This window comes from Scophthalmus maximus, chromosome 3 (assembly GCF_022379125.1).
Source record: "Scophthalmus maximus strain ysfricsl-2021 chromosome 3, ASM2237912v1, whole genome shotgun sequence".
Classification (NCBI taxonomy): domain Eukaryota; kingdom Metazoa; phylum Chordata; class Actinopteri; order Pleuronectiformes; family Scophthalmidae; genus Scophthalmus; species Scophthalmus maximus.
Genome location: NC_061517.1, coordinates 29,639,180 through 29,656,991, shown reverse-complemented (window position 1 = coordinate 29,656,991; position 17,812 = coordinate 29,639,180). Strand labels below are relative to the sequence as shown.

The following is a 17,812-nucleotide window of genomic DNA, read 5'->3' as shown; positions in this document are numbered from 1 at the left end:
GAGCACTGTGACAGACCAAAGCTCAGAAAGTTGTTGACCATGTACAGACTCAGCGAACATAGCCTAGCCATCGAGAGAGGCCGCCACAGGCAGATCCGGCTTCCTAAAGAGGACCGACTGTGCAGCTACTGCACACAATGCCAGGTGGAAACTGAGCTGCACTTTCTAACCACCTGCGAACTGTACCAGGACATCAGAGACAAATCCTTCCCACAGATGTCACACACCCAAAAGGATTTTGAGAACATGAACAATGACCTAAAACTTTTGTTCCTGCTGAGTGAAAATCCTTAATGTGCAAGCTCAGCACCACGTTTTGTGAACTGCTGCGACAAGAAGAGGAGTCAAACAACACAAAACAATACAGACAGTCAACCTGTCCTGCACTGACCATTTGACCTGTATACAGATTCTCTGTAGATACACAACACATATTTAAACAGTGTTTACACATTCATTATTTATACTTCATACTTATTTTTACTGTAAATTTTTCATTGCAATGTTTACACCTATATATTTTATCTTAATTTATCTCTAACCACCTGTGTACATATATATATAGCTCCATATGTAAATAACTAGCCCACTGCTATTATGTATTGCTACTTTTATTTGTTGTTTTTTGACAGATGCTTTGGCAATGTAAACGTTTTTCCCATGCCAATAAAGCTGCTTAAAATTGAAAAATTGAAAATTGAATTGAATTTAAATTGAAAAATTTAATTGAAAGCAGAGCAGGTTTACTCACTGTCTTCTCCAGGGCAGGCCATGCCAGGCCTTTCCGGGATACTGGGGAACACTGACAAAGACAAACAGTGAGAGAAAAGTGACCAATTCAATGTGTTGTTTCTCCTGTAGTGTAAGTTTTGTAAGGACAAAAAAAACATTGGCCATGAAAATGAAAACCCTAAAGGCCTTAAAATGTCCCAAAAGTTCTAAAATGCAGAAAAACAGCTATGTTCTTGACTATTATACAGCTGTGTCTAGACACACAATGAACTCGAATTTACTCAGTAAACGCAGACACAGAACCTTTTTTCCTTAATATCCTCACCTAAGGTTCAACATAAAGCCAAGCCATCTCCACAATAAGGGAATAACACAGGCAGGAACTGAAAAATCTGTACACAAGTAAAAACCCCGAATAAAGTGGTTAAAAAGTTCTAATGCTATAAGACGATAAGGAGCCAGCTCACCATGCAGCAGAAGTCCAGACTTCTTGGTCCGATGGTAAATACGAAACGCTTCCTCCAGCTCCATTTGAGACGAGATGGTACAAGGGTCCCCTACACACACACACACACACACACACACACACACACACACACACACACACACACACACACACACACACACACACACACACACACACACACACACACACACACACACACACACACACACACACACACACACACACACACACACACACACACACACACACACACACACCAATATGATCACTTGATTACAGCTGCAATGATTAGTCTATGAAACTGCAATTTTATATTTTGTGGTTATGAACTGCTTGGGATTTAGGGGATTTTAAAAATGTTGATTTTTTTATGTTATATGGCAGAGGTTCCCATTCTGTGGGTTATTTGGTAAATATAAAACGGGTAGCTCAAATCAAGCGATCTAATTGGTTCCTAGACGTGGTATATTGAGCGTATACCACGGCTATGACGTTGAATCAGTTTGCACAGGTCCGTATCACTCCGCGTCTGCGGAAGTAACGACGTAAGTAGACGTGAGTAGCGCTATGGAGTAGTGAAGTTGAGGAAACTTACGAGAGCTCAAAGCCCACGGTCACGGCTTGAAAAACACCTGTGAACTTAAATTGCCAGCGAACATGTCTGTTACAATAATAAAAATTCTGACTCCTCTAGAGTGAAATCAGGTGTACCCAGGGGATCAGTCATTATTTCCGAAAGCTTGAGCATCAAAAACTTTGGTGTGTTTTTTGATTCTCGTTAGACATTCCAGTCTCATATCAATGCTATTACCAAGACAGCATTTTTCCAATTCCAAATATTTCACAGATCGCTCGTCACCGGCTTTACTTGAAAAACATTTGTTTCACTTAGACAAAAAACAGAAGGTACGATCAAATAACACCTGTTCTGGCCTCTCTCCACTGGCTCCCAGTGCAAGCTAGAGATGCTTTCAACATATAAGGCCATGCATGGACTTGCGCCTCCATATTTAACTGAGCTTATTGGACCATATACACCTGCACACTGCCTTCGGTCCCTCCATGCAAATCTCCTAGTCATTCCAAAAGTAAACAAAAAAATCAGTTGGTTACTGATAATTTTCATACCATGCACCTTATCTCTGCAAAAGCCTTACCACTACATGTAAAGAAGCTCACTCAGTAGAAAAATTTGAATCTATATATATTATATTATAGTAGGGGTGTAACGGTTCACAAAATTCATGGTTTGGTTTTATACGACATAGTGGCGTCATTTTTCTGTATGTTTTCGCTACAGCAGAAAAGAAATGCTAGAGAAATTTCCTTGATTTAAATTTGTTAACAAAAAATAATGTGTAGTATTGTAGTAGTCATGAACAAATAGAAACAAAAGAAAAGTACAAAAGAAACTCTTTTTTAATTGAACTCAATGTATTTTTATTGAAGTTTCAAGTTTTTTTTAAGAAGAAAGATGACAATGTCCACATGTTCTGTACACAGCACAGATCTTCTATTCTGACATTGATATGACAATGTCACCTGCAGTGGAAAATACCCTCTCACTAGGGACAGACGTTCACAGCCAAGTTACAGCGTTACTGTGTGAGGTAATGTGCTGTTACTGTCAGGTAGCTTTGTATAGCCCTTGACGTGCAGACGTCTGTGGTCAGAGCAACATCGGGTGCTTCTGACAGTTGACTCTCTGTTTGGGCTTTGGTTTTATTATACAAAGCAGGAATCCGCGGCTATGAATGCACCAATCGCCGCCATTATTTATTTTTTCCTGTTTGAATAAGTTGGGAACAGCTGCATAAATGCTGCGCAGATAGTTTGTAGCGTGTTTGTTGCTCCGTGTTTGCTCCGTGTTTCCGTCTAGTCACGCAGGGTGATGTTGGAGTAAATGAGTTGACGTGTCTGTAGTAGTCCCAACGATGTAACCTCTCCTGTAGCAGATGCAACATACCGTTGTTTTAATAGCATTACAAGCCATATTGCGACGAGCTAGCTTAGCCGGGAGCCTCCCGGCTGCCTTACTGGAGAGCAATGTTTTGCTTTGGGGAGGGGAGGAGCAGAGAGCACGCTGCCTGTCATGTAGTGTGGGCTGCCTTGTTGAGCGAAGTGGCTCTGAGAACATTTTGAGAACATTATATTTCACACAGTTTAAGATTTATTCAGAATTACAACCAATCGTTCGATTTGTAATGTGGGCCGAACTGAAAGCCCCGTAATGAACGGTTCAATACAAATACGTGTATCGTTACACCCCTATATGATAGCCAACTTAATGTATGTTTGTTGTTTTTTATTTTTATTTTCATTGTTTTATAATAACTGTCGTAATGTTGTTCATTTGTCTTATTGCTGTCTGTTATTCAAATGTTCCTTTAATTGTAAAATGCATCCAGAACATGTCAAATGGTAATTTTACACTTTAAAGACACAGTGTGTAATATTTAGAAGAATGTATTCACAGAAATTGAATATATTGTCCATATTGTGTGTTCATATACTGTATGTATAATCACCTGCAACAAAGAAGCAATGTTTTTTGTCAACTTTGAATAAGTTAAATATAGTTTCATTAGGGGGACCCGACCTCCGTGTAAAACGGCATGTTTGTTAAGTTTTGTTGTGCAGCGTTCCGGTTCCACTGCAAATCGGGAGGTCGGAAAAAAATCTTCTGAGCGGTTCCGAGGTAAAATGCAACGCAGCATTAGATACGGTTGCAGAAAACGGTCCAGAATACGAGCTTCGAGTTGAATTTCCAGGGCTGCGGGAAACTGTAAATGGAATTAGTGGTGGGCCACTATAAAATGTCACCTGTCGGCTGCTCAGTTGGTTGCGGTTTGCAACTTTACCACCAGATGCCGCCAGAAAAGTACAAAAGGTCTACACTGGTTGATATGTTTAGATTATTTCTGATACACAGCTAAAACATGATGAATGGAGATTGTTTGCGTTATGAAACAACAAAAAAATATGTCGCAGACAGAGCAGTGTTGCTGCTACTGCTCTGTTAACCTTACATGATTGGTGTTGGTGATTAAATGCAACTTGTTCTTTCTTTATGCTGAGTGACATTCTGGCTTAAATAATGGGGTGGGGGGGTGGTAAAAGAAGAAAAAACTTACTCTGTTACATTCAGCACAGCACAACAGAGGGAGCAGTTCAGCTCACTCTGGAGTACAGTGTAATGAGGCAGTGATGACTTGAGACTGACCACCATGCTGCATTTTTTAGCCAGAGTTCAGTAGTGGTGCAAAAAGAAGCAGAATGGGCCTTCAGGAGGAGGCAGGGCTCAGAGACTGATGTACAGTGTATGAATGTGAGGCACACCCACCTTCATCATCGATCCACTTGAGTGTGATGGGCTGCTGCTTGGCAACACTGCACATCGTCCTCACCTCCTCACACAACTCCACAAAGGTTACCGTGAGAGCCAGGTCCGTGATCAACATGTCCCTGAATTCACACAGAGAAACACACACATGCACACACAGAGAAAATGTCAAGACTGAGTCACTTCGCCTGAGTGGAGCAAAGAGCAAGAGATCCCTGCTTCAAGGAGTCAACAACAAAATGAGAATCTCATTCACTATTATGTGTGTAACATTATCAAAATCCATGGTTCTGTTCATACCCTTTTTTGGGGGGGGACAAAAAAATGATACCACACTTCTGACTTAAATGTGTCTGAGGGTTCTGCCATTTCAGGGTTATTATGCAACAAGTGTTACCACAGACATAATTACTTGATCATGATTGGACCAAAATGAATACCCAGATGGAAGACAGTATGTGTAATATGTAAACAATATACATCTTGCACAATTTCTTAATACAATAATATTTGATTTGTGATTTACATTTTTTTGTGGAATGAACAATGAGTAAAGAAATGGCTGCACTGGCAGGGTATCCGGGTTTGTCTTGTGTCATGATTGTATACATCTGTATTGAGGATTTTTTCCCCACCTACTGTTTAGTTGTTTTAAAGCTCGGTCCAGCATATCCTGGACAGGATAATGGATAACATTTTTAAATATTTGTTTGGATACAATACCACAACTAGATCTTACTTTTTCCAAACTTGATGCAAGTCGCGGGTGCTTTTTTGGACAAATTTCGGTTGGCCAATCATGTTCCTTCTTATGAGTCAAGATAAGTGCCAACTGTGCCCAGCTTATCAAGTTCAATTCCTCCAAACAAGTCAGAGGGCTTTACTACTACTTTACTAGTAAATATTATCGACAAAGACAGAGCAGCAGGGACAGATGGTAATTGAAACCAGTGGCCATAAAGGATTTGTTTTATATCCCTCTGCTGTTGAACGCTGACCTGAAACAGAAGACACACAAGAGGCTGAATTTGATATCAGTGCTGCTGGCCTTCGCATACTCTTATCAGTTGATGATCTAAAAAAAGGGCGTGCATGTTAAGTTTAAACATCAACCATCACTGCTCTTCTGCTACCTCCGTACAGTACAGTGGGCAACAGTATTCACAACAAACAGTGCAGCTGCTCTGAATCAAGCTTAGAATGGAGACAGGGCCAAACACACTGGCATGCGTGTGCGTGCGTGTGTCACCAGCTAAAACATGCTTTTAATAGTATAGCAAGAGCTGCGGTGACTAGGCCCATATGAGAGTGAGACAGGTTTCTGGGTGTGCGTGTGGCCCAGTGTTTATGGCCAGTATATGTTGGACTCTGACAAGGTGGAGCGGAGACAGCTTGCTTCCCAGCAGAAATTGCTCCACACAGTCAACACCCACACACGCTGTGGAATGATGTCTCTCTCACACGCCAACAGCCTATGTATAGGTTAGTCGATAATGCCTCGTATTGATCTAGTATTTATCTTGTAATAAAATTAGGTGTGGTTCAGTAAACTCTGATATAAATGAGTATGGTAGATAATAATGTATGTTAATTTCCATTTCATCAGTTACTTCTCTTATCGTGCTTCTTGAATCAATCAACTTTTGCTAACCTAAAAATTTTAATACAGTATTACATCTTATGTATGGTGAGCTACATGGGTGTCCTACCAGTGTTTGTAAGCACAATAACCCTTGTTCTGTTTGCTGAGTGCATAGACTAAAACGTGCTCCGCACATTGAGGGATTGGTCAGGTGCATAAACCTGAAGATCAACATGTTGATCTTTTTTTTTTGTTTCAACATTTTATTAAAGAAAATGAGGCAGTATGTTGTACATACACAAACAGGTACAGTAGAAGGCATTTTCAGTTTTTCCAAATTATTATGACTTATTATGCCGCATACATGAAGAGGAAAGTTTGATATTTTCAAGGGCTTTACTCCAAAACTGATCAGAAAGGGTCACTTGTAGCTCGTTCTCCATGTTCGATTTAGTTTTTTCAATAGTTATTTCATTTGCCGGCAACAGTAGGTCATATAGAGAAGAGACATGACCTTTAGTGGTGGTGTTAGCTAAGAGAACGTGGTCCATGCCAGTGACGGCCGGGATAAGGGGGAATGCGGGCGAATGAGTTTTTGCAAAATCCCGTAGTTGAAAATATGTAAAGAAATCTGAACTGGCTAATCCAAACATGGCTTGTAGCTGGTTGAAACTTGCAAATGACCCTTCCACATTCAAATCTTTCAATGAATGCAGACCCCTTCTGGTCAGGAACATGAAGCGTGGATCGATTCCAGCTGGTGCAAAGAGATCATTTTTGCAGATGGGTGTTTATTGTGGAAGGGAAGACCACTTAAAATGTCCCCTTATTTGAGCCCAGACTTTCAGCGAGGCGACGACAATGGGGTTAGATGTGTACTGTGAGTAAGGTAAGGGCAGGGTACCACATGCCAAAGCCTGCGGTGATGAGGATATACATGAATCCGGTGCTCTGTGGGGATGTAAACCAGAGTAAGAGTTTGTGTACGTTTGCCGGCCAGTAATAAGATAGGAAGTTTGGTAAGCCAAGTCCACCCGAAAGTCTGCTCCGCTGTATGGCAGCTTTGCATATTCTAGGATTGAGAGACAACAGAGTCGATAGATTTAAAAAACGATCTAGGTAAAAAGATGGGAAGACATCGGAAGAGGTATAGATAACGAGGTAAAACACTCTTGACTATTTGTACTCTCCCTGCTAGTGAAAGGGGTAAATGGCTCCACCTTTGAAGGTCCAACTAAACTTTTGACGTGAGAGCTGCAAAGTTTTGTTCACACAGGGACCTTATAGATCGTGTAATGGCGACACCTAGGTATTTAAACCCTGAGCTGGAAAACTCGAACGAGATAGACGGTGCTGGGATGTCCAAAGCTGGCTGATTAACTGGGAAACATTTGCTTCTTTGGACATGTAATTTGTATCCTGAAAATGTGCTGAAGGAGTTAAGGATTGATAAGATCCGAGGAATAATAGACGACGGGTTCCGTACGTACAGAAGTAGGTCATCTGCGTAGAGGGAGACTTTGTGTTCTGTTCCCCATCGCTGAATGCCCAGAAGACCTCTTTCCATTGTAAGTGCTATCGAGAGTGGCTATATGGCGATGGCGAACAGAAGGGGGGAAAGCGGGCACCCCAATTAGGAGCATAAACGGATACGAGGAGAACTGGTTTCTGGTACAGTGTACAGGGGACAATCACATAACGACCGTTTGGTTCTGCAATAATTCTGTCCGGGTTGAAATGCATTTTTCTTAAGCAGTATAGCCACGCCTCTTGTTTCTCAAATTCCTAAATTTGGAATGAAAGATTTGTCCTATCCAAGGTCTACACAATTTCTGTGTAGGGCATCCAGCACCACCGACATATCAATAAGAAGAACCAGGGGCCTTGACACTGGGAGCTTGCAGCGAGCACCCTTCATGAAGCAACAAACAAAAGGATGCTGACCAACAGACTTCTCCCCAAAGCCCACGTGACAAGCTGAAATGGTTGCCAAGTTCACTTTCACATTAGAAAAAGCCTTCCTTTTATCTACTAGTTCCTGCAGGAAACAACAGGTCCGACACCGAACACTGAAAAGGGGTACTGTGCCTCGAGTTGCACCATTAGGAGATTCTTGAACTATGGATGGTGTCAATGACCTGTCCAGGTAGGCCTGCAGCACTCTTGTTCCACCACTATGCGCTCTGGTGGTGGTGGTAAATCTCCCTGTGCGCCTGAGATAGAAAATCTCTGCGTATGGGAAAAGGCCATGGCTCGCCCGCTAGCATCTGTATAATCTCCACCACCCAATGTTTGGATGGCACTGTCAGGATTAGATACAAACACTGCTCCCTCACCCTCACTAAGGTGGGGGAGATCAGGCTGAGAGGGGGAAATGCATAGAGCAGCAACTTCCACACCCAGTGGTGCATTCACGTCTGACAGGGAGAAAAACAGAGAGCATTTTGCGTTTTCCTTTGAGGAGAAGAGAACTAAAGCTGCTTGCTCGTATCTCAGACAAATCTCACCGCCCCTAGCAGGTCCCCTGATGCGAGAGCCGCCAGTTCCATCCACAGGCGGAGAGCCGATACGCATGCCAGCGTCACTTTTACTTTGCGACTGAGATGACGGCAGGGGCACAGACGTGATGCTGCGACCCACCGCTGAAAATCCCTCATCATTAGCAGCCCCAGATGCATAAGTGAGATGACTGATGCCATCAGGCCGAGCAGGCGCAGGCACAATCGGAATGACACGACTCCTCCCCTCCGAGAGAGGGAAAGACACTGTGCGATATCAGGTAGTTGTCTATGTACATGAATATTCTGATGCATGTGTCCCTCAACGGAAACAGAGCTGCCTCCACACATTTACTGAACTCCCTCTGAGCTATCGACAGCCTGTAAGGGATGGCTTGATATTCGTAAGCTCTGCCTTGATAAGCAAACCTAAGAAATTTCCCGAGTCCCGGGTAAATGGCGATGTTAAAATATATGTCCGAGAGATCGATTTTCACAAACCAATCACCCAGACGGATAGAACGACAAAGCACTTTGTGTGTCAACATCTTGAACGTGTACTTCCGTAGGTGGCTGTTTAACACACGGAGATCTAAAATAGGGCGAAGGTATAAGCTCCCTTTATTCAGAATGATGAAGTAACATGAGTAAAAACCGTTTTGGGCTCTCATTGAATCTTGGTGGTTTCATAGCGAACCGTAGTCTGTACCCTTGATGAATAGTGGATAAAATCCACAGGTGAACTGCACATGTGCGCCACTGCTCTGCTCTGGCAGACAGCTATCCCTTGTAGTCGCACGGCAGTGACGTCACCTCCCTGACATGGAGGGAGTCGCTTTTCCTCGGAGGAGCATGAGATCCCCCTACGGGGTATATGGGGACATGACTGTTTTGTTTTTGTTATTTTGTGGGGAGAGCTGTTCGCTCTTGGCTGCGAGACTGGCTGCGAAACTGTAAGCTTTATTTGAACCATTTCTGAACCAGGTGGAAGTCCTTGGTGACACTGTATAACCTGCAGCCCCTGAGTCTCCTCCTCTTGAACATGAGGGGGGAAGGCCTGAGCAACGGGCCCTCGAAAACTGGAAATTGCCAGGGTACATGAACCATGAACTCTGGCTTCACCTTCTTGTTTTCTCAGGGTGCTTGCCTCCTTAATTTTCTCCAGAGCCAGACCGAAAATACTTGTTGTTTGGTCGTATGTGGCGTCCATCACCTCCACACTCTGAGCATCTCTCAGGCCTGTTCAGCCACAGGTCCCTCTCACCCGAGACTGAGATACCCATCACCGCAAACCTTGCACCCCACCATGTGAGGATCGCAGGACGAGGTCAACACAGATCTTGTTCCAGAGGGCTGGGTTAGGTGAGCCAGAGTCCAGCGGCCAGCCCCATCTCTCGCATCCACTGGATCTCCAGTTGAGAGTGGCCCTTGGTGGGAAGCGGACTGGACCAGAATCGGCTCATCACCTTCATGCAGGGTGACACGGCTGGTAGAAGCGGTTTAGCCGCTGGTTGGGCTGGTGGGAGCCTCTTAATGTCATACAGGTCTCTCTCCGCCCCCTCTGCATTCTGGGCTGCTGGCGATTGTATTCCCAGCTTGGAAGCAGCCTGTTTGCAGACCTCATATAAGTTGCTGTCCAGTGGTGGAACAGCATCAGATGCACTGGCGGGTCTAGACTGTTGCACAGGTAAAGTGAAGTCATCCTACTCTTCTTGCATATCATTCAAGTTAAGGATTTCAGAGTTGGCATCATCCACTGCATCTTCACAGCCCGGCTCCACCACTGAGAGTTCTGAGAGGAGGCATGTCTGTCCAGCTCCTTGTGGCTTGTGGCATATGGTTGCTTGTTTTGGCCACAGGGGTGTCTCCTGACAGACATGGGTCCTGATTATTAGCCACTGCCATTCGCAGTCTCCTTTCCCCAAAATATTTCTGTCATAGACGCACAGTGAGAACATGACTGGGGGTCAGCCAATGATGTTTGACCGTGTTTTGCGCCCATGCCTGAGATTGATGCTCCGCATGACGCATGGCACAGGCAGGATGCAGCCTCTTTCAGCTTCGGCTCCGACCATTTGGCAGGGGTAGTAGCCGAAGACATGGTGACTGGAAAATAGAAAACACTTAACCGTACAAGGCACGCTGCAACACGTTAGCCTGTCGGATAATAGCACTAGCACACAGGGTTTGACGTCGTGGCTAACTATAAGCCTAAAGAGTTTCACCTCGTCGTGACACATTAGCTTAACTCCGGGTAGCTTATTCAGTGAACAAATGAATGCTAACCGTACCCTGAAGGGCTCGCCTTAACGCTTTAGCTGGAGGGTAAAAACACTACACGGTCACGGGTGCACCTGTAAGTAAATACAGGATAGCTGGTGGAACAGTTCGCCTTGATATGTGTGATGATCAAGAATCACTTCTTGCGAATTACTTATTCAGCGATCTGGACTACGCCAGGAACTGCGTTCATCGATAAGAACCTCATCGGTGGGTCTACATCTGTTACACAGATTATCCTAGCTAGCTAGCCAAGATACACTCAAGGGTCTTCGATAAATTCTTCATGGGAAGAAAGCAAGAATGATTCAAGAGGGGTGTGTCGACTGTGGTTGATGTGGTGCCATTGGAGCTTCCCAAGTTGGTCATGCCAAGGCAAATTTCCCATAAGTGAAACACCGGACGAAGTTAGAAAAAGAGATTCCCCTTAGGGGGATTACCAGGATGAGCACTGAGAAGCAGTGCTGACCTATTTCAGAGTTTAGATAAGTTCTTCATCAATTCACTGCTTCGTGAGACACAGAACATAACCAGCAACATGAAGGGACCTACCCTGTAAAGGAAATATCCCAGATTCAACAGTTAGTGTTATGTATAAACTCTACCAACATGCTCATTGTTGAATATCATTTTTAGATAAATGGGCCAGCAGCAGCCATTCTGTGTGGAGTTCTCAAGTTGTCCCTCTGCCTGCATGGATTCCCTGAGTGTGCCAGTTTCCTCGCAAAAACACATGCAGGTAAAGTTGACTGCTGGCTTTAAATTTCCCCTAGATGTGAAGGTGAGCCTGAAGTGTTGTCTGTCTGTATACACCCATTAAGTCAATCTCATAGCGAGTTTGCAGCTAGATATGATTTAAACCTGATTATATTTACACCTGGTATTAGTATCTGTTTAGTGTCTCCAGTGTCCATATTGAGACCTGATTTAGATTTGATTAGTCATCCAGCTCACGTAACATCTTCTCTCATCGGCACAGGTCCACAAATGTAACATTCAACAAAAAGAGAGAAAGAAGAAGATGGTAGCCATCTGTGAAGCTGCGTTATTTTGTTTTCTTGCATTTTGATTCTGTTCTCTCCTCTTCATTCCATCCACAAGTGACTTGACTAACGTGAGGACTTGGGGGGGTCTACTTCCTCTGTTTACTGGCTACAAGCTGTTTGTACCTTACTTGTTTTAAACAGTCACGTCATTTTTAATTTTGCCTCCGCAGTTGTTATTTGTGGATTGACAATGCAATTAGGCCTGTCGCGATAATTACGTTAGCAACTTTTCATACGATACATGAAAATGAACTTGATCATTTCTATTGACCTCGATAATCGCCATTGTGTTTGTTGACAGGTAGGCACACTGCTTCAATCCTCTCATCTGCTCTGTGTCACAAACTGTGTCAACACTTTTAGATTACATTTCTCTCAGCAGCCTTAGTTTCCTTTAAATTCATTTCAGAATTGTATAAAACATCTCAATTACACAACTTGGCGACTAGAGCTTTTATTTTGGCACGACAAGACACAACGACGGAACGCTGTAAAAATCTTTGGGCTACACGCCACGGCAGGGAGAGAGACAGTGAAGACGGAGTAGGGTTAGGGTCTTTACGGGTAACCGTGAGATAAAGTAGAATTTTTGTTCTGCTTATCAGTTATCTGTAAGGACGTGATTACCTGCCAGGATGTTTTTATTCATCTGCCAGGACCTGACTGTCTACGACACGTATCAATGTAACGGCGCCTGTGTTTTTAACTGAGCTAGCGCTTAGCATACATGCTAACGTTCGACCAACAGAGTGAAACACACCGCGGTGGACAGTCAAAAGTCGACAAGCAAGTGACGACAGCAAAGTGCAGTAAATGCGGCTTGTTTATTAGCTGCAAGTCTGGTCGCACGTCGAATCTGGAAAAACGGTACGACAGTGATGTCGAGCAATGCAGTATTTGATGTCCTGCAGGAGTGTGACTGTCAGTCTGATCACCAGCACAAGCACCTCAATTAAAGATCTTTAACATGCAGTATTTTAGTTCTGTTGCCCCTATTGCTGCTTTGATAAACTGCCCCCGCTGCTTAAAAAAGGAGGAAACTGGCAGCGACACAAATTTTGTAGAAGAGTCCAGTGATTCACTCACACAACGACCAATAGGCCTTTAATAAAAGCTCATAATATAGTTTATCGTAATAATTCCAGCCTAACATATCTGACAAAAAGTAATTATCGTGACAGGCCTAAATGCAATTGCATATATAGATCCTTTCATGTTTTAAAGTATAGCAAAATAATCTATGCCTAATATTTTGTTTAACATTGTTTACCCCCCGAAAAGTTTTTTAAAAACCTCTTAAATGGGCCTGGAAACCATCCACTCTCTCCCTGATTAAAGAATTCTGAGCCTATGAATATTCATGATATGAAAATAACACAGGCCGCGCACCCCGCTAACCACAGCTGCTATGTTGACTGGTGGAAGAATACTCTGCCTCTGCGTGCACTGTAAGATTCCTGTTTCTTTGCTTACATTTCCATATTCAACAGCGATTGGTTCTCTTACATAGCATCCGTTTCGTGTCTCACTATGGGGTAACGTCCCTTGCGTGCCCTCAACAGAAGTCTTTTATCACATTAAGCCAGCCTATTGGCTGGCCCTGATGTCGTATATGACGTAGGCGACGACAGCCCTCCTCCTATATAAGAGGTAGGCGTACTGACATTCACCATTCAAAAACCTCTTCTCGCTTCACGAAGCCAAAGCCCACAACGGGACAGTTGATATATTCGCGCTAACAACTCAGGCGCCGAACGCTTCGCTATCGTCGTTGTTCGGTGTGTAGGGCAGCAAAAACCATCACTGCTTTAGCGCAGCAGCCAGCTCGGACCAATTCTAGCTGTTTCTGCTAAGCTAGCAGCCGAAGTAGCAATACTTAAGCACTAGCCAAAAGAGTCGGGAGAATAGCAATATTCCCCAATTGCCAGGTAGCAATACCTATCCCCCTAACGCTAGCTCTACTGGGTAGCAATACTCTGTGGTTAGCGTTAGCACCAGCTATACGAGTGAAAGAATAAAATAGCAGGATTTTTTCCCCACACTCGCTAGCCGAGCGATAACTTTATATATTACTAACCTCCCTGCTTCCCAGCTACGGTATACGAATAAATCTGTCAGTGTATAGCCGCCGGTAGCTTTTTACACGTCTCAATTAGTCAGCTGGCACCCCTGTGGTTAGCTAGCAATGGCTACACCACAAACACCTTCAGCCTCCGGAGAGGAGGATAAGCCGCTGGCGCGAGCCTGTCCGTGCGACAACAAAATCTCCCAATGGGACTCACACCAGTTGTTTGCAAACTGTCTGGGGCTGAAACACACTCAAGAAGCTCTGGTCTCACCGGACGAGTGCATCCACTATGCGCGGTTCTCGCTTAAGCTGCTGCAGCGGAGACTTGCTTGTCAGGCTAACCTGCCTGGAGGCGATCCTCTCTTGATAACGGTTGAGACGCCGCAAGATCAGACAGAGCCGACCACTAGCTTGGAGTAATCCACCACCGCGCGACTGAGCTGGGCCGATCAGGTGGATATATTTCACCCCCTGACACAAGAATCCATGGAGGACTGCCTCATGGCGGACCTCTACGCTGTGAAGCGGCCAGCCCCAGCGTACATACCAGAGCTGCTCCTGGACGTGGATGACAGCGGGTCGGACGGGGAGCTGGAGCTGCTCGTTTCTGATGATGACGCGTATGAGGACTCCCTGACACAATCAGGTCGAGCTGCAAAGCCTGTACCCGATTCAGCGGGCACAGAGTAGGACAAGGCGGCAACGCCTTCGACTGTGTTGGATATAGACATGCAGGACATTTGCAAACGCGGTGCTGCAAAGCTCGATATCCCGTGGTCCACGGTGAAGACGGACATATCCAGATCCCGCTATGATGGAAAGAAGCTGCCCAAAATCAAGAAGAGAGGAAGGCATCTCCTTTCCATCTTCGCAGAACGCCTGGATGAGCTGGCCCTAGCATGGAAAAGCCAAGCCATACAGAGGTAAGCACCCGATCCCCGGTAGCTCTGTTCTTGACTGCAAAGGGATGGAGGTGCAAGGACTGCGACAGATGCCACAGGTGGAGCCAGTGATGGCCTACTGCCTACACCTCCACAAGATTGCAGTCCAGGTCGATGGGTCTCATGGTCATACAGGACAGAGCCAGAGGACCTCCTGGATACACCTGTTATCCCACAGGGTCTCTTCGGAAGAGATGCGAGGACAAGAGGAAGGAGGATGAGACTCTAAAGCTCTGCCTGCCCAGGAAGGTCCAACCAGGCGCCGCTGGACCCCCGCGGCAGGCATTTGCACAGGCGGGAACACGCCTCGGTCCCACGCCGGGCTACAAGATCCCAAAATTCCCCAGAGCTCAGTCTACACCACAGGCTGCTCGTGGGAACCACACACACCAGGCCCCCATGGGAGAGAAAGCCTACGAGCCAGACCAACCCACAAGAAGGTCAACAAGCTCCTCTAACCTCTCAGGGAGCAAGGAGGAAGAAACGAGCTGTTTGACGCACAGTTGAATGAAGGGCCAGCTCTCGCCCCCTCTCCTTTTGAATAAAATTAGATCATTCTTCCATCCATTGAAGTGGGGTTTCACTTTCAAATATCTGCATTTGTGGATAAAATGCTTACTAAATAAAATTAAAGAGTTAATCAAGAAGTCTAAGTTATTCTTAATTGACATTGCTGAGCAGAGAGTGTAGCAGGCGTTTGGGCTTCTGCAGCTCATCAGTCTGTCAGGAGTGAGCGCGACATAAGAGAGAAAATGACGATGGGAAATGTTAACCCGAGCGACAGCGTGACCAAAGAAGACATCCCGACGGACACGAGGCTATATTTAAAGTCGAGAGAGTAGTAGCGTGCGTTGCAAACTGTGTCAAAAGCAATTTGTTGCAGTAGTTGTATTTATACAACTACATTATACAGCAGCAGTTGTATAATGTTCTACAGTACACTTGCCATGATGAATTTTCTTACAGAAAATAAATAATACTTAAACCAACTTTGGTTTAAATGTTATGATATCTTAACCCTAACCCAACCCCATCTCACCATGGAATATATTGATCAATATGAAAACAATTATCGAGATAAGATTTTTTCCATATCGCCCAGGCCTAGCGCGAGTACTGTGAGCTGTCCGGTGACAATGACTTGTTTCATGATGTTGCCGGTGTTACCCCTCTGGCAGTAATAAAATAACAGTTGAATCACTAAACAAATGTACATTTCATCATGTCTTTAATTTTTGCACCAAATTATAGAGAGTAGTATTGATAAGAGTATCGCTAAGTATCGGTAGCGGTATCGATAAAATCCTAACGATACCAATCCCTAGTTAGCGCACAACTGGCCCAGAGCTCTGCTGTATGCTTTTTTATTGACGATAGCGTTAATATCCCCGACCCTTGCAAGGATCCGACAGGAGAGCCTGTCGTTGATACTGATAGCCCTGAGGTGGATGGGGGGGCACTGGTTGATGGACATAGTTCAACTCTTGTGCGACCAGCCAGCTCCGCTACCCCTCAGCAGAGACCTGTTGTCGCAGGGGGAAATATTCCACCCTCACCTAGACAGACTGGCTCTATGGGTTTGGCCCCTGAGAGGTCAAATCTGAGGGCGGCGGGTCTTCCTCAGAACATTTTTGATAGATTCAGAGTGCCAGAGCCCTGTCCACTAGGTCATTATATGACAAAGATTGGTATACACAGAGCAATGTTATTCCCTTCCTGTGCTCTGTGTTATCGATATTGTCGTTTTTGCCAGATTTACTGGAAAAAGGCAAAGCGTTTTCCACCATCAAGGTCTATTTGTCTTCTATTTCAGCTTGCCGTGCGGGGTTTGATGGTCACACAACGGGTCAACACCCGCTGGTGGGTCGGTTTATGAAGGGGGCTCATACAAAATTGCCTCCGGTGGGGTCTACTGTCCCATCATGGGATCTTCCAATAGTTCTGGAAGCTATCTCGCAGACACCTTTTGAACCCCTGGGACAGGTGGATTTGAAGTTGGTGTCGTTAAAAACGGCACTGCTGGTTGCCCTATCCTCTGCAAAGAGGATCTGTGAATGAGGCTTGTATGCACTTCGCACCTTACGGTTTGAGCATGTCTCTTAGGCCTAACCCGGTTTTTCCCCCCAAGGTGGTGGGCACTTGTGCTCCTATAGAGTTGAAGGCCGTTCACCCTCCACCGTTCAGTTCATCTAAACAGGAATTGTTGGACACTTTGTGTCCTGCCCGAGCGGCGCGTCTGTACATTGACAGGATAAAGGTGCTCAGAAGATCTGACCAGATATATGTGCCCTTGGCGAAACCCCACAAGGGAAAGCCAATCTCTAAGCAGACACTTTCCCATTGGATGGTGGGGGCTATCGCAATGGCGTATAGCAGTAGAGGCTTGCAAACCCCAGCTGTTCTGCGGGCACATTCTACTAGGGGTCTGGCATCTTCACCCCTTTTTAGGGGTGTATCCATTCAGGATACCAGTGCAGCGTCTAGCTGGTCCTCACCTGTTACTTTTGCTAGGTTTTACAACCTAGATGTGACAGCGCCCTCACTGGCTCACTCGTTGCTGAGTGTGGGGGTGTCTCAGGGTGAGGGAGCTGCACTACAGTGAGTTTTACTGTGGCTGATACCTGTTAGTTTTTTGGAGCAATCCGGGAGTCAGTATATCCCATAGTGAGACACAAAACGATTGCTATGAAACGAATGCTATGAAAGAACCAGGGTTATTTGCATAACCCGGGTTCTCTGAGAAGCATGAGTGAGTGTCTCACCAGACCGCCCTCCTTGCTTTGGTGAAGCGAGGAAGCGGTGGGATGTTTATTGAATGGTGAATGCCGGTATGCCTACCCCTCATAAAGGGTGAGG

The 17,812-nt window shown here is 45.0% G+C and overlaps 1 protein-coding gene across 3 annotated transcripts in view; it reads right to left on the bottom strand.

The window, feature by feature from the left end:
• Positions 1 to 17,812, bottom strand: part of prkcz (protein kinase C, zeta) — a 130,127-nt gene that overhangs the window by 106,822 nt on the left and 5,493 nt on the right. For all 3 annotated transcript variants that reach the window (XM_035643989.2, XM_035643991.2, XM_035643986.2), the window contains exons 2-4: positions 4,542 to 4,663; positions 1,200 to 1,289; positions 752 to 802 (exon numbers count right to left, since the gene is read on the bottom strand). In XM_035643989.2, coding sequence (XP_035499882.2) covers positions 752 to 802; positions 1,200 to 1,289; positions 4,542 to 4,663 — 263 coding nt within the window. The remainder of the gene's footprint in view (positions 1 to 751; positions 803 to 1,199; positions 1,290 to 4,541; positions 4,664 to 17,812) is intronic.